This window comes from Meleagris gallopavo, chromosome 2 (genome assembly GCF_000146605.3).
Source record: "Meleagris gallopavo isolate NT-WF06-2002-E0010 breed Aviagen turkey brand Nicholas breeding stock chromosome 2, Turkey_5.1, whole genome shotgun sequence".
Classification (NCBI taxonomy): Eukaryota; Metazoa; Chordata; class Aves; order Galliformes; family Phasianidae; genus Meleagris; species Meleagris gallopavo.
The window spans coordinates 107,711,630-107,736,145 of NC_015012.2; the positions used below are offsets into that span (position 1 = coordinate 107,711,630).

At 37.9% G+C, this 24,516-nt stretch overlaps 1 protein-coding gene across 1 annotated transcript in view; it reads right to left on the minus strand.

Moving 5' to 3' along the window:
• Window positions 1–10,953: 10,953 nt before the first annotated feature.
• LOC104910057 (transcription factor AP-2-delta-like) overlaps window positions 10,954–24,516 on the minus strand; it is a 142,489-nt gene continuing 128,926 nt past the window's right edge. The window contains exon 3 of the mRNA XM_031552271.1: window positions 10,954–11,152. Within this exon, the coding sequence (XP_031408131.1) occupies window positions 10,954–11,152 (199 nt within the window). The remainder of the gene's footprint in view (window positions 11,153–24,516) is intronic.

Genomic DNA, 24,516 nt, shown 5'->3' on the forward strand with positions numbered 1-24,516 from the left:
ACAAACTATTATAGCCCACTTGTTTAGTGCACGTATTTGGTTCTAGAAGTGTTCAGCAAGAAAATACCTGTTCTCAAAAACTTTGTATGCCCAGCAGCAGCTCTGAGATGCAAATTCAGTCCTAGATTTCCACATGGGAGTGAAGGCATGTGACACATGGATTAGCGTGTTGAGGTGGGCAGCTAAAATCTTGATGCTTTTTGGGGGTGAGGTAGGAGGAGGCAAAATTAAATGTTGACACTGGGATTCAATAGATAGAGTGTGAGATGTCTGAAGCAGCCAGAAGGCGTGGAAATGGTGCTTCCTTAGTATTAGACAGTTATTTTCTACAAAGCAAGCACATTCCAGAAGGAAAAAGGCAAAGCCTTCTGCTTCCAGCCAAGCACTTGAACTGTGTATCTCAGTCTTCTCTCCTTAAGGCTATTAAAATCTTGCCAGTCTTGAGCAGTGGTCAAGTTTCAGTAGAAAGTACATAGAGATCTGTCCCCGGAGTACCATGGTGGTGAGAATACTTGGCTTGACTGTGGAAAGTGTTGTTGTAGCCACTCCCAATTTAAAGAAATCTGATAAACACGATCTTCTTAAGTTCTTCAATGTGAGAGTGGTGAGGTGCTGGAACAGCTGCCCAGAGAGGCTGTGGATGCCCCATCCATCCCTGGAGGTGTTCAAAGCCAGGTTGGATGGGGCCCTGGGCAGCCTGGGCTGCTAAGAAATGTGGAGGTTGGTGGCCCTGCCTGTGGTGGAGGGTTGGAGCTTCATGATCCTTGAGGTCCCTTCCAACCCAAACCATTCTGTGATTCTATGATTCTGCCTTCCACATGGCCAGTCTAACCACTGGGGCATTATATGCTAAGGGTTTTCACACAGTTATTATTGTTTTAATTCATCGCAAGTAGGCTCAACAAATGAGTTCCTCCAGGGTTTTTATCTTGAACTTGAGACTTTTTGTGAAACACTCTTCTGTGGTCACAGTCAGTTCAGCAAAGCCATGTTCAGAAGTACAGTTTATTTTGTGAAAAAGAAGTGCCAAAAGAGCATTTTCCTACATTGTACCTCTGAAGTTATTCACTATCTGCATCTAAATGATGTGTCACTTTCCTAAATTTGGTGAAATCACTGTTCACAGCACACAGAAGTTGACAAATTCCAGATCATATATAAAAGAGCTGATGAAGATTGGTAGTTAGTAGATATCTGTATCTCAGTGGGGACATCACTATTCATATGGGGATGTGTTCACTCCTCTCATTATTTAACTTGTTATTTAGTTTGAAGTTTAAAATATATTTTTCATCCACTTTCAGTCCAACTAAACCATCATATTTATGCAGTGATCACCCTCCTAAACACAGTGCTTAGGAAAATAAATATTATGTAGTTCTGCTACTTTAGAAGGGAAATGTTTATTGACTTCTGTGGTATCTGGGTTAAGCTCTTTAGGTATCTGTTGGTGAATTTTGTAAGATAGATGCTGAAAGAAGCTTTGAATCAGCAAGTTAAAAAAAAATTAAGATATGTCTTCTCTGAAATCTTAAAATGAAAGAAGTCCAACAATAGTATTTCTTTATCCAAAGTATTTCACAGATTTTGGTGATTATGATTCATGAGATGTCATTTCCTGACTCATCCTAAATCAACAGATCTACACCCAGTATGTTATAGAACAATTTAAAACAGTTGTGAACTCAACAAACTAAGCACACTTAAAAGACACTTCCCTGAAAAAAAAAGAAAACAAGGAAAAAAAAGTCTTCTTGCTCTTTTTCTGCAATGCAATATCCTCAGTTTGACTCACTTCACTTTCCTCTCAAGAAAACATAGACGCTTTAGATTGACTGGGACATTTATGTTTTTGTGACACCATTGTGAGGGAGTTCTAGAGCTCCAGCATTGATCTATTACTTTCTGGACTGGTTTTCCCAGGCCATCAAGCTTTCCTTTTATTTATTTATTTATTTTTTAAATTATTTTTATTTAATTGTCATAGCTGGATTAAGACTCAGTTATCTCAGTCTCAGGAATCAGCAGATAGTAGGAGGTTCGTATGCAGATACCTTGATCTTATGAGGATATTTATCAAAATCTCTTTATTTGGGTGGTATATTCTGTTCTTTTCAACTTCAGCAATCCCATTTCATACGTACAACATTTTTCTTTCACCATTTGCTTTGCTGCTATGTTAAAGTAACTATTGCTTTTCCATGGCAGCAATTTATATACAATACAAATGATGGTGGATTGTAACCAATGTATTTGAAACCAGTACCATTGTACAAGGATATAACAACATTTCAGCGTTCAGAAAGCTGTTCCATGAGTGTCAAAGAGATGCTGGGAGCAAATGGCAGCAAGCTCAGGAGCTGGGAGTTGTACTGCTCTGAGAAAGATTTCCAAAGGAGACAAGGGTATTGGTCTGCAAATTACTTCTCTCTTGCAGATGACAGAATACAGGACAACAGAGTCTATAGCCAGTTGAGAGGCAGAATCTCATGGTGCCTTTTTTTTTGACAGAAGCATCTTCAAATTGGTGAAAAAAAATCTAGCTGAAGACATGGCCTTTGAGCAACTATCAGACCTGCTAATTACAGCATCTTTCTAACATGCTCTTCAACCCATTCCCCTGCTCATCTGAAAACATAGAATCTTATAATTGCATGGGTTGGAAGGGACCTTAAAATTAATTTAGTTCCACCCCCCTGCCATGTGCCATCATGTTTGGTGAGAAAATTGAACTGAATCATGATTCTCAAACTATAACTTATCATTCATTATCTGTAAAGAAAGCCAAATATATTCTGTGTTAATCTTAGAGAAGACAGTGGAAAAACGATTTCCTTTCTTCTCTTCATTTCTTTTTCCACTTCTGAAGACATCAGTAACTTGTGAATTAAAAAGCAAGGGGAGATGGCTTTGAGCAGGATTCAAATAAAGCTGTCATGGGGAGCATGTGGTGCTATTTAAGTTCCTTCTGAACTCCGCCTGCCTGTCTCTATCCTGTAGTCTTTTTGAGGCAGCTTTTGTTAAAGGTGAGTCATGCCAATCAATCCTGGCAAGTGGTCTTTTTAGTTCCAGGTGTTGACAACAGGTATTTGCTTTGGTCTCCTCTATCTTATGTCACAAAGGGAGATGGCAAATTCAACATTCGTTGGCAGGGAGATGATAGATGACATTTGCTGGCTCAACATTCTTCATGGCACCATCCCCAAAGGTTGTTTTTTCAGCTCATGTGCCTCTTGGTGAGGAGTAACTGCAGATTCAGAACTTGAACACTCACTATCCTATGCATAGTGTTCTCACCAGCAGTATGACTGCTTCAGAGAAACACTGAGCTCCCTTTGTATTTTGTTGTAGGGGAGATTTTCACTCAGGCTTTTTGGATTTACCTCTGAGTTTTAATTAGTTGCACTCTGTTTTTACCTTAATCATCCTTGCAGGAATTTGATGGTGAATTAAAAACAGATGCATCCCTTGAAGACATTTCCTAAAAGCTGCAAGATGCTAAGAATGAATCTGCTTGCTAGTGTCTGGGATGGGGCCGTTGGGGATTGGTATATATTTGTGTGCTTTTTATTAAATTATTTATTTGGAACCATGAAATGATCTTAGTGAAAGATCCTTTTGTTTGTCCTCTGTATGCTATTTGTGCATGCTAGGTGATTCTAGGTAAACCTCTGAATTAAGGTTTTAGCAAGCAGAACAATGTTTAGAACGTGCCAGGTTTGGAGATGAGATGCGCATATGTAGATTATATTTACTTATTCATTAATGTATTGCTTTTAGTTTGTTTGCTTTTTTTTTTTTTTTTTTTTAATGTTCCACCATCAGTAATATGAACAGAATCCTTTGCCTCCTACATTGCAAAGCAGTTTTACTCAGGAAGTTTTATGAGCACATAGATAAGCCATGAAGAGTGAGCCCAAAATGCCCTTGGAACCTGACTGTTCATGTAGAGTTTTCTAGAAAAAGTATTCCCATAGGAAAAGGGGCAAGAAAGAAGAGAAAGTATAATTAGTTGAAAATGAAAAAAAAATTGAGGATTGTTATAAGTAATTCAATCCAAATAGACTTGTAATGGGAAAAAAGAATTTTTTAAAAAGTATTCCCTTAGACTCTGAAGATATTTTCTTTAGTTTCTTCAGAATTCTCAGTGCTGCCCTTTGTTCCCCTGAAGAATAAAATGCTTCTCTGTGCATGTTTGGATGGTGGACATGTCATTGCAACGTCCCAGTAAAGAATCTGACAAGTCTTGTGACTCCAAGAACAGCCCTTCCAGTACAGGATGAAGGCACTGCCAGTGAAGCATGCAGAATGGTTGCTGGATGTAGTCCCAGACTGCTGCTGACCCTGAAGCCATGGCTGAGACCCATTGGGTCAATGCTAAAATCATGCCAGGGTCCATTCTATGTGCATGCTAGTACTTGACTGTGTGCTTTAAATCTGTTTGCGTTGTTAATTGAGAGATAGCCGAGGTATCAATGTTGTCTTACAAAGCTCTTAGTACTGTATTGGTGTAAGGGAGCTGAACCTCTGGTTTCTTCCTCCTCTTCTTCCCCTCATATATATTACTGATATGCATGAACATGCCCACAGCCTTTTCTAAGAAACCAGGCAGTTCCACAACTCTCTTGCTATCTGTTGGTTTGCTAATTCAAAAACAGGAGATGAAACAGACTTCAAGACAAGCTTGAACCTAGCAGGGGAGGCATGGATGTGTTCCCCTCATAGCTTCACTAGTGGAGTGGCCCTTTTCCCTGAAGACTGCATCGTGCTCTGCACAAACTTGGTCTCTCTGATCTATAAATTTGGAAGAAAAAATTGCAAGCTAGGATCACATCTTCCCACATTTACTACAATCAGTCAGCACTGCTGGTTACCAGATCTCTCCATTTTTAGTTTTCCCCATCATTACCTTACGGACTTTACCTTAACATCTTTTAACCTAGCTTTATCAGGTAGTTTGCAGTCTTTACGTACTTAGCTCAAAGAACATAATTTCTGCTTCTTATCATTTTTAACATACAGTTAGTGCTCCTATGTTGACTATCTAGAGGGGGGAAGATCTCATTGAAATGGCAAAGAACACACCAAGAAGCTCCCTCTAAAATGGAAAACTGTTTTGACTTTTTGCATTTTATTCACAAAGAGAGGTCTTTTATCGGCGCAGGCTCAGCACCTTAGAGAGAAAAATGGTATCTTGAAAAAGGCTTTTAAACCCTGAGGTTGGCTGCCTTTTTTTTTTCCCCTAGACTTTGTAAACACTTTTTTTTTTCTTCCTCTGCCAATGAATATCATTGTGGGAACTTCCATCTATTTTATAAGCAATAGGGTCTAAATAGGACAAATAATAAAAGTAAAATAGTTTTTTAAAAAATTATTTTCTACCATTTTTAACATGGAACTTATCCAGTTAGGGAATAAATGCAGAATACAAAGATGTAATTTTTTTTCTCAGATGAGATCTGTATCCTGAAAATAAGGGCACTTTAAAAGCTTTCTATTGTGGCTGTGCTCATAGGGGAGAAGGAGCTAATCAATGTATTTTCAGGTCTCTTTTTAGGACTTATCCTTGCATTCTTTCTTTTTTTTTCCCTTCGTGTTAAAGGTGAACGACATAATTGTTTTGAAAGGAGGAAGTCAAACATCAGTTACATCGCCAAACTTTAGCAAGGAAAAATCAATCTGGCACAGCTCCGAGTTCAGGATTCAATTTATTATCTGCAGTACCTATGAAATACCTCAATAATATTATAAGAATGGAATACTTGGCAACCTGCAGGCACAGAAACCCCTCCATCCTGCAAACCACAAGACAGGGCAGCAATTTTATTTGCAGAACTTCTTAGAGCAGACATATCAGGTGCGTATACAGTCTGTAGGCTTAAGGTTTCTCTTGGCAGACAAATAACAGAAAGATAGCTCTGTTCTTGCCAGTGGTGGCCCCATGCAATGAAATTCATCTCTCCAACTCAGTCTCCAGTGTGGATGCTGATGTGTTAGTCAGTCAGAAAGAAGTTAATCCAACTCAAGATTTTATTTCCTACTTTTCTCTGTCATATCTTATGGCATCACAATGCTTTCCATTTGTGTTGTACACTTGGTGTCTACTACATCATGAGTGGTTACTAATAGCAATTCTGATAGAAAATCATAAATATCTGGTCTAAGGAGTATTTAATGGTGCTGATTACATTATTGCTGACTATTCTCTGAAGGACCGGTGTTGCTTAGGAGTGTTTGCATTACAAATATCAGGATGTATTGAACTTATTCAAAAGGCGATGCTTGAGAACAAAAATCAACCAATGCACAGGGAATAATAAAATCAGAAATGTTGGGGTGATTCATCCTTTCTTAGATTTTTTTTTTTTCTAATTTAATCTATATATATCCTTATATAGAAAAAAGCTTCTTGTTTTGTTAAGATATGCAGGACTGTAAAATACTTCAAATAATGAATTGGGAAGTTTTTGGTTAGACAAAAATTCATGAGTTCTTCGCAAATGAGCATTTGCTATTAATTCTGCTTGAAAACACCTCACTTCAGAGAAGCAATGACAGCAAGCTGAATCCCCATTGTTGGGCAAAACACCCATGTTCACACCTGGACGGGAACAAGCTGAGCAAAATTTGGGCTGAAGGTCTTTGTGGAGCTGGGTGGCGGAGCTCATGTGCTTAAAGGGAAGCGTGATTCAGCAAAGCTCTGAGGAGAAATGGCAAAATCAGCTTAAAACAGCTGAAGGCAGCTTAGCCCTGCTGACCTGCAGGCAGATACAGGTGTAATTCCTGATCCCAGTGCTGTAACACGTGGGGCAATTCAAGGATGGAGCAGCGCTTTTCCTGCTCCCATCTCTTTAAGGTTGCTATAACATTACTTTAACATAATTTTGATACTGATTTCATTACAGTGTTTAAAGGAAGATCAATGTAAATGTATGATATCAGCTACCTCATATAAAAGTCTTTTATATAAGCAGGTGGTTTTGGACCTTGCCTCCAGCTATACCTTTTGATCATTTAGAAGGCTACTGATGTACCCCAGGCAACTTACGTAAAACAGTTATTTGTACTCATTTAATGCTATACCTTTAAACACCCCTTTAATCTGTTTGCAGCTGCAAAAGGCTCACAGTATGGAAATGGTTTAAAGGAGTAGGTTTAACTTCCACACTGAGGCTTTCTGGATTGAACAGCTCTCCCTCCTTCTGCAATGGCTATGAGCGTGTATGCATCCAACCACACACTGACCTCTGTCAGTCTGAGGAAATCTGTGAGCTGAAGCTCCTCTGTCAGAAGGAGCATTCCTGCATGGAAGAGCTGCAGGATTCTGGATATCTATTCCAGTCAGTGCACTTCAGCACTTCAGAGAATTCACAAAACTCGTTCATGTCTCTAAAATAGAATGTGATGGACTTTCTCCTGTTACCGTGGATGAGTTTTGTCTGTTATAAAAAATACGAAAGAGTTATTTACGTGGCCAAAGCTGAAAACAGAACCCAGACTCCTTGCCTTCCTAAACTTATGGCAGGGGTGAATTTAGCCCACAGCTTACAAGTCACTGAAAGAAGAGTGTCCAGTGACTTCATTTGGCATTAATTCATGTGCTCTGACAACTACTTTTTTGCTTCCTCTGTCTTCATTGCTCAGGTCAAAGCAGCAGTGAAGTCCAGGTGAAATGGAAGAGGGCCTCATGAAGTGTAGTATCATAATGCTCAGGTATGCTGTGCGCTCCGTGCTGGGATCAGCAATAAGTGTGAGTAGCAAATGCCTTTTATTAATACAGTTAATTGTTTCCAGAAGGTTCTGCTATTTTATTCTGTCAAACCAGCCATAGAAAGGCAATTAGAGATCAGTTAACGCATTCACTCTTCTTATTGTTTTTTGATAGCAACAATCTTAAAACAATAAAAGCCTTCCTTCTCCTTAATGATATTCTAGGGAGCCAGGTGTTCTGCATGTTAGAACAGAATTACTGCCTTTTATGAATGAAAGCTTTGTATAACACTACAGTATCAGAAGGTGGAAGAGATGCAGCACAGTATTTACATACTCACAGAATTAGATTTTCCTCCTTGGATTTGTGGAAACTATACATCTATCTATGCACACAGATATATTTAGGCATACTTACCCGTATACGCACGCACACGCTTTGTTAAATGGCACAGAGATGGCAGCTGTCTTATCATAGGGGCAAAGGCAAATACATCAGGCTATGCCAGGGGAGGTTCAGATTGGATATTAGGAAGCTTCTTCACTGCAAGAGTGGTGATGTACTGGCAGAGCCTGCCCAGGGAGGTGGTGAACTCACCATACCTGGATATGTTTGAGAAACATTTTGATGTTGTACTGAGAGACATGGTTTAGTGGGGAAATGGTGGTGGTAGGTGGATGGTTGGAGTGGATAATCTTGGAGGTCTTTTCCAACCTTGGTGATTCTATGATTCTAATTCATAAGTGGACCCATTTCTGTACCTTGTGATATAGTATCACTGGATACCAAAACCAAGCTCAGATACCTATGACTAAGCTATCTGTGGTGCTTCCTTTCATAAATTTGTCAACACTGATTGTAGAAGAAGTGTGGTGTGGTTTTATCTGCACGTGTTTGCTTTCTACTCACTTAATATGATGCAAAATGAATCTTATTCCTTTTATCCCACACAGCAAAACTGAGGATAGAAAAAGTCTTCCACAAGTAGCATATACACTTTCTATTACTGTAAAAATGAATATCAGAAAATTATTTTTATCAGTGTGCCATATCCTTTCCTGAAACCAGATGAAATTCACCTCTTTTCCTGATTCTCCTGTTTGAAAGCCATTATTTGTGAAGATTGAAAATCTTTGACTTCCCTAAAGTTATAGCAGCTCCCTTCTACCAATCAAACAAGCTTTGACTAGAAAAGAAGCTAGATTTTATGTTTCATAATATTTTTCATTTAGTTACATGCAGTCATTTTCCTTCATAATCCACAACCATGCTAGAAAAGTATTAATCAGAATCAGAGACAAGATCAAGAATACAAACTGATTTAGAAGTATATAACTATGAAATGCTGTCTCACAGAAGACAAAACATGAACTACAATAATCAAACCAAGCAAGAACTAGAAAATAAATTAAAATCATGCGAAAGGATTAATAGGAGATTAGGCAAAAAGTAGGATGAATGATGAGACGATGAACACAAAGGTAAGAACTTCAACTACCACTATGTAGGTTCAGTGCATTCTTCTTAGTCAGGTGTACAAAATAGCCTTCCAATTGGATTTTCTTTCTGTGGCATCCTCGTTATTTGACAAAAACTAATCCAAACCTGATTTACCACGTTTGCACATAGAATTTTTCGAAGAATTTGGCCAACTCTAACAGGAGGGACAGAATTTTATTGGTAAAATTTTTGTTCTTCATGTTTAATCTGGGGTTAGAATTTTCACAATTATTTGATTCCTAATAACACTTAAATCTTACAAATGCATAGATCACATCATGGATAACCATACTTCTATGTAAAATACATTTGTTTATACATTTATTATTGCCTGATGTTCATGTAAAGTACAGCAATGCCTTTGCCCAGGGCCATGATTTAGCAGAGTGTTGTTAGGGTAGTATGGTTAGGTTGAGGTTGGACTTGATGACCTTAAAGGTCTTTTCCAACCTGAGCAATTCTATAATTCTGTGATTTACATTTATAAGGATATGCACATGTAGACATATAAAGCATGGTACCACTAAGAAATCATTGTGAAAGCCTCTCTGTATTCCCATTTCTGCTCTTGACAATCTATGAGGGACTACAAGAATTATTGCACTGGTAATTCTTTCATCTTTCTTCCCCTGTGTGATTTTGACCTAGACAGATTCTCTTTCACCCAAGATATTCCTTCTTGTTTCTTTGCTGTTGCATTAAATAAATCACTATCCCATCACCTTTAACTGTATTCTTTTTGATTTTGAACAGCTCACTCCTGTCAGTTCCCATCTTCCAGTTTCACCATGTTCCTGTCACGTTGCAATACTCAGATTCATAACCTGCACCAGTAATTCTTATTCCTTCCCTAGAGAAGAAGGTCAGTGTTTTGACTTATCCACAAAATCTCAGTGCTTTTGTCCAGCTTTCTGGGCATTTTCTAAATGATATTTCACTGCTCAAGCTTTTTGCTTGTTGGGTTAAGGAGGAATGTCTATGTGTCATCCATTGGTATTACCAGATGACCAGAGTATTTTTTCTTATTAAGCTTGTCTTGTAAACTGTGTAAAATCTTGCCTGTTATCCCTGGGAAGTATAGCAATGCCTTTGTCACAGAAAGGATTATTCAACAGCAGTTTCTGATGATTCAGGCCAGAATGTTCCAAGAACCTGAATCCTGGCAAGCAGCAATTAACATCACTAGCTCCTACAAAATTATTTAAAGTTTAGGTTTTGTAAGCCTTCTCATTAGTAAGACAGCAGACCAAGCTGAGAGCTCACCTATACCCCCCTTTTTCTCTTGTGGAACGCCAAGCTCAAAACACTTTTCTTGCAGTGCTTCTCAGAAGTGGTGTTAAACATTATCATTTTGCTCTCACTAAAATCCCATCTCTCATGATATTATAACAATGAATTACAACTATTCCACTGAGTACAAGGGAACCCAATATCTATGGGGTTGAAATTATGACTAAGTAAAAAAATCCAAATGATTATAAATTGACAGGAAAAAATCATCTTTATTACAGAATCATGGCATCATTAATGTTGGAAAAGACCACTAAGATGATTTTGTTCAACTATCAACCCATCCCCACCATGCCCGCTAAACCTTGCCCTTGGATCACCTATATTAGTGACACATAATGGAAACCCATCTTCACTATAACAAATACTACCAGCTCACTGAAGTCTGACAGTGGTACAAAGTAATGCTGACACTTGGGGAAGTGAACCAAAGGACTACAAATTGCATGACCTTACAAACTAGGCTTGTCTTCGAGCTGAAGTGCCACATTGTGAGTCACAGTCACACCTTTTCTGATGACCTCTGAAGGATAACTTGATTTCTCTTTCTTTCCAAAACAAAGAAAGGGCATAATAATGTCAAACTCCTCAACTCTATTGCTGAATCTATCAATAAATTGACAATTGCAGTTCAATATATTGAGTTCAGATCTTTAAAAAAAAACAGCAAAAAAAAAAATTAGACACAGGGCTAATTATTACAATCTTAAATGAAAACAATTATAAATAATATGAACATTTGATAAAACTCTGGGAATTTTTTGTTTGCATTAATAGAGCTGTGAAAAAAAAAAAGAAATCTCTTATGTTGACCGACACAGTGAAGACAGAAGACATGTAAATTTACAAGCCAGTAATCAGATGCCACCTTCTGGTTCATGGAGAGAAAATGAAAATCAATAGCCCTTTATATAAATAAACCAGTCAAATAGTATAATACATCTGCTTTATCCATACGTGCAAAATGTGAGATGAACTTTCTTATTTTCTGTTTGCCATTTCTTAATCACATAAGCCCAATATGCAGACAGTGACTGGAAAAGAAAGGTTTCAAAAAGTCAAAGAGAGAAAGAGAAGGAGAAGGAATAGCGAAGAAGGAACAGCTTTGTTCCTAAAAGGGAATAAAGGCTATCCATAACCCATAGGAGATGCCACATCATAACAAGTCTCACCTGAGTCCCAGGAGCCACTGAAATGATGCCTAGAGCTTCCCAGAGCACTTCTTAACCTGGCTTTTACCTGGGAATCTGATTCAGCTTCAGAAAAGGAAATATATATCAGAACATTATGGTCCCTCAAAATCAAACTTAGTCCTAAAAGTGGCTACGCAATTATAGCCAAAGAGAAAAAAAATAAATCACCCACACAAACATATTTTCCAATATCTCTACTTTAGGATTTCATGCTATGACAGAAATTTGACAAACTTTGAACAAACCTCTGTATGTATAATACAATGTTCTAAGCCTTTAAAAATAAGTATGATACTCTCAGTGTAAACAACTTATAAATGCTGATTTGACTCCTGCTTAAGATGACAGTGGGAAAAATAAAAGATTTTAGAGTAACAATGTTATAAATGGTGTAACTTTAATACATTAAAAACAGTATAAAAAAGCAAATTATTCCTTCCATAAATTTGAACTACCAAATATGTCTTCTTCCATAGGCAGAAATAGAACAGGGAATTGTTAAAACATTTTTGAAGTAAAGCTTTTTAAATTATGTATTATAAAATATAGCTCAACGGATTTTCTAATTCTATGAGAATTTCCACTGACTCTGGTAGGGAGAATAGCAACAATCATCATTGTCTTGGCTATCAGGATTAACTATACAGTGAAACAGGAAAGTTGAACAGGAAACATAATTATTTCCCTGATCAGAGCTTAAATACATTTCAGAACTTAAAATGACAGATGCAGAACTATTTATCATTTTTCTAAAGGTAAAAGATATTCTTCCTTTCATAGTATGGAAAGATTTTTGCCTGATTACCACTTCTTCCAACTTACAAGAAATATTTTTCATTGCAATTCTACAGTTGGTTCATCAGAATTGCCTGGAATTGCTCAAAGTGTAGCTTTTGGTGTTGATTCAAACATCTGGAAGTAGGAGGAGGAAAGGGGGAAATTTAACTAATGAGAACACTTCTATGTTATTGAATTTGGGTGTTTTCATCTGAATCCCCACACCTATATAAAAACACATTGGACACAAATCACGAATGAAGTTTCCGTTGCTATCTTGTAAGATTTCATTCATCCTTTGCCATGGAAATGAATGTGTTATATATGAATCTATCTATTTAATTAAATAAATGAGAGTCATATTATAGTGTGTCATCTGGGTTACCAAAGACTAAATTGGCTTTCATTTTGTGTTCTGCTAAGCCTAAAAAATTAAGATCAGAATTGTTTTTCCTATTTGGAAAACTAAAGTTGTTGGGGAAGACCATGCAAACTGGCGGCTGAAAACAGGGACTTGTATTTTTAAATCAGGATTAAAAATGGAATTTTAAAGCATGGTGGTTTATTTCAAACTACTGCAAGCTTTAACTAACCAAAACACATGCTTCATTCTAAATCGAGTTCAATCAATCCAACTGAGAAATGTCCACAGTATAAGAACAGAAATGTCTATATTTTTTCCCACAAGAGAAAAATTCCTGTGACATTAAAACTGTTGGTGATTAAAATCCTTTGCAAAATTGTCAGTAGTATTCCAAACACATAGTAGCAGACTATGGCATATAGATATATATACACATTTATACATATACACAGTCTCTCTCCTCCACAAAAAGATTACTTTGTCCTATGTCAGCATCCTTATCTTGTTCTGTGTCCTAGTTGCAGCTTAGGCTGATATTTATGGGTTTTCTCAGTATAAGTTTTCAGTAGAAATGCTACTTTAACTGAAGTGAAAGAGTATCTATTTCAAATCTCAGAGTTCCTAATTCAAAACAATCTAGTGTAAATTCCTTAAAAGAGCTTATTTAATATTAGTTGACAGATAACTAATAGGTTGCAAAGGGAATGTGTAAAGCCTGAAGACCTATAAGATTACGAAGATGTGCCTTAGTATTTATCCATCTGTATCCCTTCGTGAGCTGGTACGTGTTCAAAGATGTTTGTGCTATTTTCAGACCCAGAGAAAGTGAATAGGTTTGATGCATGGTTGGGTGTGTTGTCTGTCTGTCCTAACTAAACTCGGGAGAAGTTTTTTATTCGTAAGTGAAAATTAAATGCTCAGTTGGTGTCTTTGAAGTGGTTTAAATTGACCTAGCTCATGGTTCAGAAATTCAAGGGCCAAAATATGGACTGCTTTGCTCATATTTTAGTGCTGTGGCTCAGTGGGTAGATATCTCAAATGCATCTTAAAAAATTTCACGGCCTGAATATTAAGCTCAGTAATTAAACATATCATGATGAAGAGAAGACAGGGAGCCGTTGGAGAGGGTCCAGAGGAGCCACAAAGATGATCAGGGGGCTGCAGCACCTCCCCTATGAAGACAGGCTGAGGGAGCTGGGCTTGTTCAGCCTGGAGAAGAGAAGCTGCGGGGTGACCTCAGTGCAGCCTGCAGGACCTAAAGGGAGCCTACAGACAGGAGGGGAGTCAGGTCTTGGAAAGGGGAGACAACAGCAGGACGAGGGAAATGGTTTGAAGTTGAGGGAGGGGAGATTTAGGTTGGATTTAGGGAGGATTTAGGTTTGGTCAGGGAGAAGTTCTTTTCTATGAGGTGCTAGAACAGCTGCCCAGAGAGGCTGTGGATGCCTTGTCTATCCCTAGAGGTGTTCCAGTTGCCACTCTTGTAAGAATTTCTTCTTCGAAATTACTTCAGTTCATCAACCATTCTCAGGGAGTTTGTCTGTGATTAGACTGCATGAAGCAGGAAATATTTTTCATGGTTTCAGGTAACTAGACTGTGACAGTTGATCATAAATTGAAAGAAAGGGTCTTTCAGCTGTTCAGATTGCTGTTACTTCAACATTTTCGGTCTCATTACATGTGTTTTCTGGATTTTGCACATTGCAAGTTTGCATTAATAATTTTCTTTTTTTTTTTAATTGCCATGTGCAAGCATCTTCATTATCTTTTGTCTTCGTAGCCAACACATGATAGGAATATTTTGATTTATTTCTCAGAAGATTGTGGTTGTCAAGAATAAATGTCACCTAGCCACATCACCGTCCTTCTCGAAGTCCAGTAGTATTGCTTATCCTGAGTAATTAAAATAAATCTATCCTAAGTTTAATTAGTGACGGTCAGATTTCTTGTAGGTATCATCAGCTTCTAAAGATCATGCCAGTTTGAACAGATGTCCATTTATTTATTTATTGTCTCATTCCTGGAACATGTACCTAAGATTAGAAGATCCCCTCTGAAGTTCCAACATCATGCTCCACCCTCATTTGCTCTGTTAATGGCTGTGACACAGGACTTCAAATGTTTTCCCAATGAATGACATTGTGGGTCATATTACCCCTGTCTGCAGATTATTTATCCAACTAGAAAACTTTATCTCTTTATGAGATTCAGTTTCAGAAAGAGACTGCACTGTAGTTTTGTAAAGCTCAAGAAGACTGTCTCCATCCAAGGAATACTTCGTCTTGTGAGCATGTGCTAGGCGAAATCCTCAGCATGTGATCTGAAACAGTGATAGCTGATTGGATTGAAAGGAAAATGAAGCCAGAAAAACCCTAAAATAAAATCATTGAGAGTGCTGCAACAACATCCATTCATCCCACATATGAACTCCAGCCATTTATCCCAAATTTTGCCATTCTTTTCTCTCCCTTCACCCCATCTATGGATACAACAAATAAATTAGATTAATTACTGAATCTTCATGTTAGCTATAATTGAAGGGAGATACTTATAAATAATTTAATGTTATAATGGCCCTACCATTAAGTTAATAGATTCCTGAGGTACCTCTGTAAGACGATCTGCAACAGTCTTCAAGCATTAAATACAGGTAAAAGAAAAAAAGAACTGGAAATATTCCATCAAGGAATTAATAGAAGTTACCTTGAAAAACAAATACACAGAATAACAGAACTTCAGGATTTGGAAGGGACCTCAAGAGATCATATATTCCAACCTCCCTGCTAAAGCAGCTCCCTACAATATGTTGCAGAGGTTGGGGTCCTGATAGGTCTTGAATATCTCCATAGAAGGAGACTCCACCACTTCTCTGGGCGACCTGTGCCAGTGCACAGAGAACAAGTTACTGTGGAAGAATATATCGAATCCTATGAAGGAAAGAAAATTCATTTTCCAGTTTGAAACACAAATTTCTGAGAAAAAAAAATATTTTCAATGAAATTCTATACAACTTTTTCATAAGGATTTGAAATATCATGAGTTTAGAAATAAGTGCAAGCTCTGCAATCAACTCATAAAAACTCTGGTAATGCACCACAATCCTGTTCTGAACAGGATTAGTTTCTTAATGCTAGAAAGAATAGGATTGTCTTGATATGAAAATGACTTCCAGCAGTGGACATGCCCAGTGTGGTAAAAATATTACAGAAGAAATTTCCAGTCAAAGCTGTATTCACCTTCTGTGGTGAGTGAGAGCCTGACTGCTCCCATTATGCAGAGTGGGCTGAGACTTTAAACAATAGGCTTCAAGAGAAGAGGGGAAAAATGAAAGATGGGAAGAGAATAAAGATCATCAGTCCCATCTTTTCTAGTGCTCTGGCAAAGATCCTTGAAAAATATACTTTAAGGAATCCAGAGAGTTTGATCTGAGCAAGTCGGTTGTGGCGAGAGCTTTACTGCGTGCATAGAGTATACAACATTCAGTTTGGATAGTGCTTTACCTGATAAATTCTGATTACATTCTCATTTGACTCCCTTAAACTGTTACTAAATGTTCTTTAACACCCAGTGAACTAAACACATTGAGAAGAACTTAGTTTGAAAGCTATTATCGTATTCATTTCTTTTACACTTCTGAGAACATTGCTTATGGCACCTTACAAATTCCTGTGAATTCCCTTTTTAGTACCTTAGATAGAGGGTGTGAAAGAGAATATGATCAAAATTAATGCTGAAACATCTCCATAGGCAAAAAGCTGCCTGGAAAATCAGGCCTTCAGGAGAATTCACTGCTCAGCTTTGGCTTTACATTCACAGGCGAGTGTATTTTAAGTGTTTTATATGGAAAGTAACATAGATATGAGCACTTGGCTTAGCAGCAAATCAGGAAATCCTGCTGTTCCCCCACTTTGCACAGATTAATGAAACAGCAGAGAAAAGATGATATACAATGTGTAAACAGGGAAGACTCTCTTTTTCAAAGAAATCGCTCTCCTGTTAACAATAGCCCTCAAGATCTGCATACAGAGCCCTTGTGGTTGTATGCTAATGATCAGATAGTGTCTTATAAATAAGTTATAACAATTGGAGTGGAATTTGTTTGTAAATTCTGGATCAAAATCCCTACTCCTTATGTATACTAAAAAGCTCTGGCTTGGTGGTGAACTAACTGCCAGCAAAAGTAGTTCTGTTGAGAGGAATGTCACCAAATGGTTGGCTCCTGGAAACAGAGGTATTTGGGATATGGATGGGTGTTCATGTATATTTCCTTTGTTATAACTTAACAAACCCCAATATACAAACTGTGACAACAGAGACAACAGAGAGCAAGCCCTCCCCATCCTCTGCAGAATCGAAGGGCAGAGGTACAAAATTGCTGCTTCTACGAAGTTTTGATGGATCATCAGCAAAGAGATAAGCAAAGTTAACAGACTTTTTTTTCTTTTGCTAAATCTATGTTCTCAATCACATCATGAGAAAAAATCATCCTTCATAATGAATAATTTTAGATAGCCAGTAGGAGATGGTATTGTGCAGAGAAGATGCTGTTTCAATCACCCTACACACATGGATGAGGTTTAGGTCTTGCCAGCTAAGGTCTCCTTGCAGTTGACTTGGAGGTCTCTTCATATATGATCTCTGATGAGTGAAGAGTTCAACCAAGAGGCAGTATGGTATCATGGTGGCTCTGAGAACAGTCAGTTAAGTGAAAGCATTTGAGACTTGGAGATTAGTATATGTAGAAATTGGACCAAATATGTTTTACCTAACTTGTGTCATGTGCAATGCAGGTAGCTATAACCACATGGTCTAAATTCCCAATAAGAGGAAGGGGAAAGAGAAAATTGAAAGAAAAGGGCACACTTAAGAACCTCATTACAAATAATTGTCTCAGAGAGGTCAAATTACTCTTTGTAAAGCCATTGCTGTCTGATGGCTTTGCAGAGATCAGCTCTGCAGACACTTCAAGTTGGTCAAGAAATGTCCCATCAGAGATGTTTATGTCAGATGTGACCTGATGTGACCACTTATCATCTCTCCTGGGTTCCTGCTCTGATCTTATACATAGAAACGTGGATGTTTCCTCCTCCTTTAATAGCAACCCTGACAAGCTGAGAGTTAATGATAGAAGGGGAAGCATCGTTTCCTTTTGCTGTCCCTGCAATGCCCAAATGGCATTAATCTGGTATTTCCTAGGCTTACATTTAGAGGGAGAGAAATACCCTGGGTTCCTAAAAAACTGAATCTGCAAACAGTTCATCACCCAGCTTTCACGAGCACTTGGTGTGTGTGTGTTTTTCTCTCCTAATCCTGTTGATTGCACAGTATTTTAGTCAGATGAAAGGAAGAGCAAGCAAAGAGAGTTTTTTCCAACACTTTGATGTCACTAATGTTCTGTCAACCGGCTTATTAAACCATACACTCTTAGTACTCTAAGCAAAAGCTTGAGTGCTTTACAAGGTGTCTAAAAATATACTCTGATCCTTAAAAGTATGATCATACTTATCGGACAAGACACTAAATAAAAGATGATGCTCAAGACCTCTTTTATATTTTATTCACCCCTCCATATAAGTTTAATCAGTGCAGCAGAATTTTCCATTCAGTCACAGTCGGTTAGGAAATTCTTGCAGAGTCTGGAGGTGAGGCTTTTACACTGTGTATTTTAAAAGCAGTTTAAACAACACCATCCGGCTAATTTCCAGCATGGACCAAACTGGAATGAAAATGACACTGAGGGAAGAAATTGCTTGCAGCATTATTTTGTTGCAACTGAATACAGCAATCCCACAAAGGAACAAGGAGATCAGTGATGAGTGTCGAACTCATGAGTCTTATGCACAGTGCAAAGAAGATAAATATCTGCATTGAATTAAAACAGCAACCTGACCTGCTGCTGTGCTGGCTGCTGGCCCTGACTTCTTCCTTGCTTTGCAAATAAAGGTTTTGTGCTGCTTCCATTGTCTTCAAACTGTCCACTAAAATAGAAATGATTATTTGGTGTCCTAAGAAACATTTCTAAACTAATTACTATTTCCTGGGACCCAAACAGCGAGAACGCAGCAGTATTTCCTCAAATTTCACCTAACATCTCTTAAAATACTGTGCCAAAATTTATGAAAGATCTTATACTGGGGCTCTGCTGACAAGAGCAGTGAATCTCTTTTGGCTATAGTGGGGCTGGGATGCTCTACTACCCTGGGTAGATTTTCCATCTAACCAGCAAATGTTTCCTTAGTAATTGCTTATTACTGTGTCTCAGATATATTTTTTCCCTTTTGCTGCTGAGCAGTATTCCCAATACAACTGGGTCACAGGAGTAATGAGAGGTAGCATCAGAAGATGAGCAGCTCTTGCACTTTCCCTGCTTTCTGTTTGGTAGTTTAAGCCTCTGCAGAGCTTTTAATCCCAGATCTCTGGATGGGATTCTACAGGCTTAGCAACAAAACATAAAAGCTTACCAAAAGCATCCCGGGAAGGACTGAATTCTGCTTTTTCCTAGATGATTGCTTATTTATCTGACTTTCCTATCTATCATTTTTAATTACTTTTTCTGAGTTTCGGAGGCCACATAGCATTGCTTTCCGTTTGAAAAAAAAAAAAAAAGAAAGAAAAAATCACCTAGTTTGATAACTCATGGAGTCTTACTGAATGGGGAATCTGCATTTCTGCTTCCAAAGGCAGCCTCCAGGTCAGGAGATGAAAACTCTGAGGTCAAAATGTTGTCAGTAATGAGATCCCAGGCATTTCAAAAGTTCACATAGCTCTTTGTACAATGCAGGAGAATCCCTCTGCTTCCTCTGGTGCTGTTTCATGCTAATTTGCAAGTGGCAAAACGACATGAAGCATTTCAAATGAAACAGAAGTTCATCTCGGATCCTAATTTATGGCTTCTGCAGAGTGCTGGAGTTGAAGTTGTTGAATTCTTATGAGTATTAAAGAGACAGTGTAGGCTGATGGATTTCATGATGACGAAACAAAAAGTGAATTAATTGTGAATGTAACAGCTATATATATTGCATGAAGTTAGGCACCTGTTACTGTTTGCCGCTTCATATTTTTGATAAATACTTCCATGATAAGAGATGTAATAAATCAATTTGCTTGACCAAGGGCTATTTTTCTTTTTCAATCTACGTCAGACAGTGGTAGGCTCAAGTTAAAAGCCATGAGGATCTGATTTTAGGATAACTCAGATGCTCTATTCCTGTTTTGTAACAGGAGGATGGGAATGTGCTCACTGTACGCAGAGAGTTCTTCATACCCTGCATCCTGAAATCACAGAACTATAGAATGGTCTGGGTTGAAAAGGACCACAATGATCATCTAGTTTCAAACCCCCCTGCTATGTGCAGGGTCACCAACCAGCAGACCAGGCTGCCCAGAGCCCATCCAGCCTGGTCTTGAATGCCTCCAGCTTTGTTCTCACGTAAAATTTGTCTTCAAGAGTCCAAGAGACTCATGGACTGAGATAGAATGGCCGTCTTAAACCCTTTATGGCAACACACTTTATTTGAGATTCTAAAATGTACACAGCTAGAAAAACATTTCATTACAGACAGTAAAATCTATAGCATACAAGGAGACAAGTGCTAGGTTAACAAGAGCTAGTGAAAACAAAGGGACTTTTCAATATTTGAGAAGTTTTCTCCTAAGCCTAATAATTAGAGGCTGGTCTATGATCTAAAGTATGCGAACTATTTCAATATTCATTTTAATTTATTTTTCTTTATTTTACGGCCTATATCTCATGAGAGTAAATATTTCCCTTTTTAACACAATCAGAATCCTGTTTTATGCAGCATTTGTAGCCCCAGACCCAAGAGATTCAGAGAAGCTTGGATCCATTCTACGCTGAACCCGAACTCTGAACCTTTTGAGTTTTGTCTGTCATTGATGTTTGCATCCTGCTGGAAGTGTAGACAAATTGGACTTCCAATCCTCCTGAAACAACTGAGAGATGCAAAGGTTTTCTTTTTTTTTCCCCTTCTTTGCAGTCCTTTAAACAAACCCAGCAGGGTATATATGTTGTAGATTGAGGATTAAGTTATAATTACAATCAATATTTTTGCCATGCCCACTTCGTCAAATAATATATATTTCAGTCAGTGCACTTTGGGGATTTATCTCTGCAAGGCCTGTTTCTGCCCAAATCAGTGTGTCTTTCCCTTTGATATTCCCACAGTGTTCACATATACCCTCAAACACACACAGCCCTGGGTAATATGTCTCCAATGCGATGAAATCAATGGGAACACAGCCTTTTTTGCCTGACAGTATTGTCAGGGTGTATTATCTGGTTTAGGCTGTGGCTTCAGTTCATAGCAGTCGTCAGTTAAATTTCCCTTTCTGAAGCTGAGCAAAGTGTGGTAATGTCACAGCCACAGGCGACTGCCGCTCACAGGACGGTTTACCGGTGGAGCTTAGCCTCCTGGCTTGTCACACTGTATATATCTCAGGGTCTTCTTTTCCTTCCTACTCAGAGGTTTCCAAGAATGTTGCCTGAAGCAGTCATGGGATGCAAAAAAAGAGAGATTTTTGTTCTGCACTTAGCAACATTACCACACTTCACACTCAGTTTCTGATAAGGGGAAATTTAACTGACTGCTCTGAACTAGATATACCAGATAATACACTCTGACAGTGCTGTGGATAAAGGCTGGCAAACCTACTAATTTATATTTCATTATCTCTGCACTTGGCTTAATCTGTTATCTCTTACTAAATGTTAGAAAGCTCATAAAGAGAGCTGCACAGAGCAGCACAAATTGGAACCGCAGACGCTTGAGAACACAGGGTTGCTTTAGTGCCAGAGGGTAGATGGGGCATTTTGGCTACCCAACCATCCCAAAAGTCAAAGAGCAACAACAGTGCACTGTCTATTATAAAACAAGGTCTGTATCCCCACATAACCACCTCTCTGCCAATGCAGAGCGTTTTATTTCTTATCCAAGTCTCTGGGAGGGCATTCGTTCCATCTGTAGGTGTTCAAGATAGAGGTTCATCAGGATAGCTATGGCTGTCAACACAGCCCACAGCTCCAGCTATTTCAGAAGAGGGTGATACACACAGATCTAAAACGTGCCCTTATTTTCCATCCTCCAAAGAATGGTAATAGGCGTCATCCAAGGTGATGATCAAGTTTTAATCTCCTCGAACCTGGAATGCAAATTTCAACATCTTGAACAGTCTAACCTGTTCTTTGTCTTAATCAGTTGGTTTTCTGCCAGCACCTTAGTCTTGGTAGTACAATGAGCAAGAATAATTTGAGAATCACAGAATAAGAGAATCACAGAATTATAGGGGTTGGAAAAGACTTCTAGAGATCATGGAATCCAACTCCCCAGTGGTCTCCGAATTAGTACTTGAAGAACTAGTTGTTTTAGTGGATTACCTGTAGGCAAAACTTCTTCCATTTGTGACATGAAGCCATGCCAGGAAAAATAGCATTCCAGCACAATTTTCTTTATTGCTACAAATACAAATGCACTTTATGAGAGACATTTAATTACCACTGTGCAGTCCCAATATCTTTATTCTCAATGATTCACAGTGAAATGATGTTTATAATACCAAGCTGAAAACCAGGAGAGCCAAATTATCTCCGTAACTGACATAAGTCTTTCAATCTGGCACCAAGAAAATTCATACAATCAAGATGCTTCCTTCTGCCCTGAGAATAGCGGATTCGATTGCTTCACAGTCAAGAGTTCCTACTTGCCTTTTGCTCGCTGACAAATGCATTATAGAGATCAAGTCCCACTCTTGACCTAGCTCCATACCTTCAGGCACAGAAAAGATGTGAACACGTTTTGAGTATCCTGATGAGTGCCCTTACCAATGGGAAACTAGTTGAAAGGAGACTTTATCCTCCTGACTGACATTAGCTCACAGACTTAGGTCACTTTTCTCTCTGTCCTATTAATCTTACCTTAAAAAAAGACATCTCCCCAAACTAGCTGCTGTTTAGAAAAGTCATCGTGCATTCATAGGTAGTGGGGTTGAAGTTCTGAAGTCACCATCAACAAGCCACGAAAAAGGCAGGGATGCTGAGAGTCATTTCAATGCTTCAGATTTCATTCTTAGCTCAAGCTTCCTAAGGTAGCCGGAGGGACTGTAAAGACATTCTCTTCCAGTTAGGATTTTAAATAACTGTAAATTATCAAATTAATATCACTTTATAACAAAGGATTGATTTTGATTAATTTCCTGTTCTCAGACTTTTGAAAGACATTTCCAAAATATTCAAACATGTATAAAAAGACTTTGTATATAGTTATTTTTTCTATGAGCCAAATATTTGAAATGTAAAATAAGTAAAGGGAAAGGTAAAATCAAAATGAGAACTCAAAAAACAAAAATGAAGTAGTTTGATTTACTTAATATTTAAGTTAGAACTCTCAGTTTTGTGATTTAAAAAAATATATCTATTTTCTCTTGGTCCTGAACTCAAGAGTTCTTGTGAATCTGAACCAATGTCTCTTTTAGTTGTAAAAATTGAAGCTGTAAAGTACAAGTTGACAAATTGATGGAAAATCATATACATTAGCATAATCTACCTTTCCTCTGTATGGTTATTAGACCAGGCTATATCAACTTGTTGCCTGTCTGTATAAGAATCTTCGCTTTTGTATTTATTTCTTTATTTCATTTTCATTACACTCATTTTTTTTTCCTTAATATTTAATAATAACGCACATCCCTTTGTTTGCATAGCATATTTTCTCTTCAAAAGGTTTTTTTTTTTTTTAAGAACCAGCCTATTTAGATAAATGATGTTTTCACATCAAGATAAACTTCTTTTTTTCCTGCAATTTTTGCCTGCATTTAAAGAAGCTTCACCACTTTAACCTTAAGGAAACCCAAAAAGAGCTTTCAGGTCATCATAGAATCACAGAACGGAATCTTAATCAAAAGTTTTTCTTTTCTTTGCCTGTTTTGATTTCTAACATTGATGTCCTTCACCACTCAGCTTTCTAAATCCATCCAAATACTCAAAAAATGATTTGGCTTTACATCATTTCAAACTATAGAGGCTGCTTTGTTTTGATTTTTCATGATGTATTGACTGCCAAATATGAAAGAATGTCTTTAGGTTAGGATTTTGCTTTCTTTCACTTTTAATGTACACAGACAGAGATTTTCTCCTACTAAGCTCTCCTTTTTGACTGGATCAGCATTCAATAAGCACACTGTGAGCTACTGATGGAAAAGAACCAGATGAGGCTTGGCTTTTTCAGATAAAAACCTCTCTGAGGTATAACAGTGTGTGTTTAAGTACAAAATATGGCAAACAACATGCAAGTATTTGTTTTTCAATTTTGTTTTGGCAATGGTTTAGATCCCATTTAAAGGTGAAGTGAATGGCATATAACCTATGCACAGGATAGTTATGACTCTTCTGCCATGTGGCCAGCATCGATTTCCAGATGTTTTCCTAATCTTTGCCAGCATCTTTTCTCCTAACTAATATTTTTACTTTGCCTTTTTGTTGTTGTTGTTGTTGATTATTCTGACTGAAATCTAAGACATCTCTGGAAACAATACAATACTTTGAATATAAAATCACTAATCTCAACTTAAGAAAGAGAATATACTGAAGTTCATCAGAAAAGAGGGAAAGTGGGAGGAGGGCAGATTTTGTGTGTCTCATTTAGGCTCTAGTAAGTTAGACTCTTTTTATG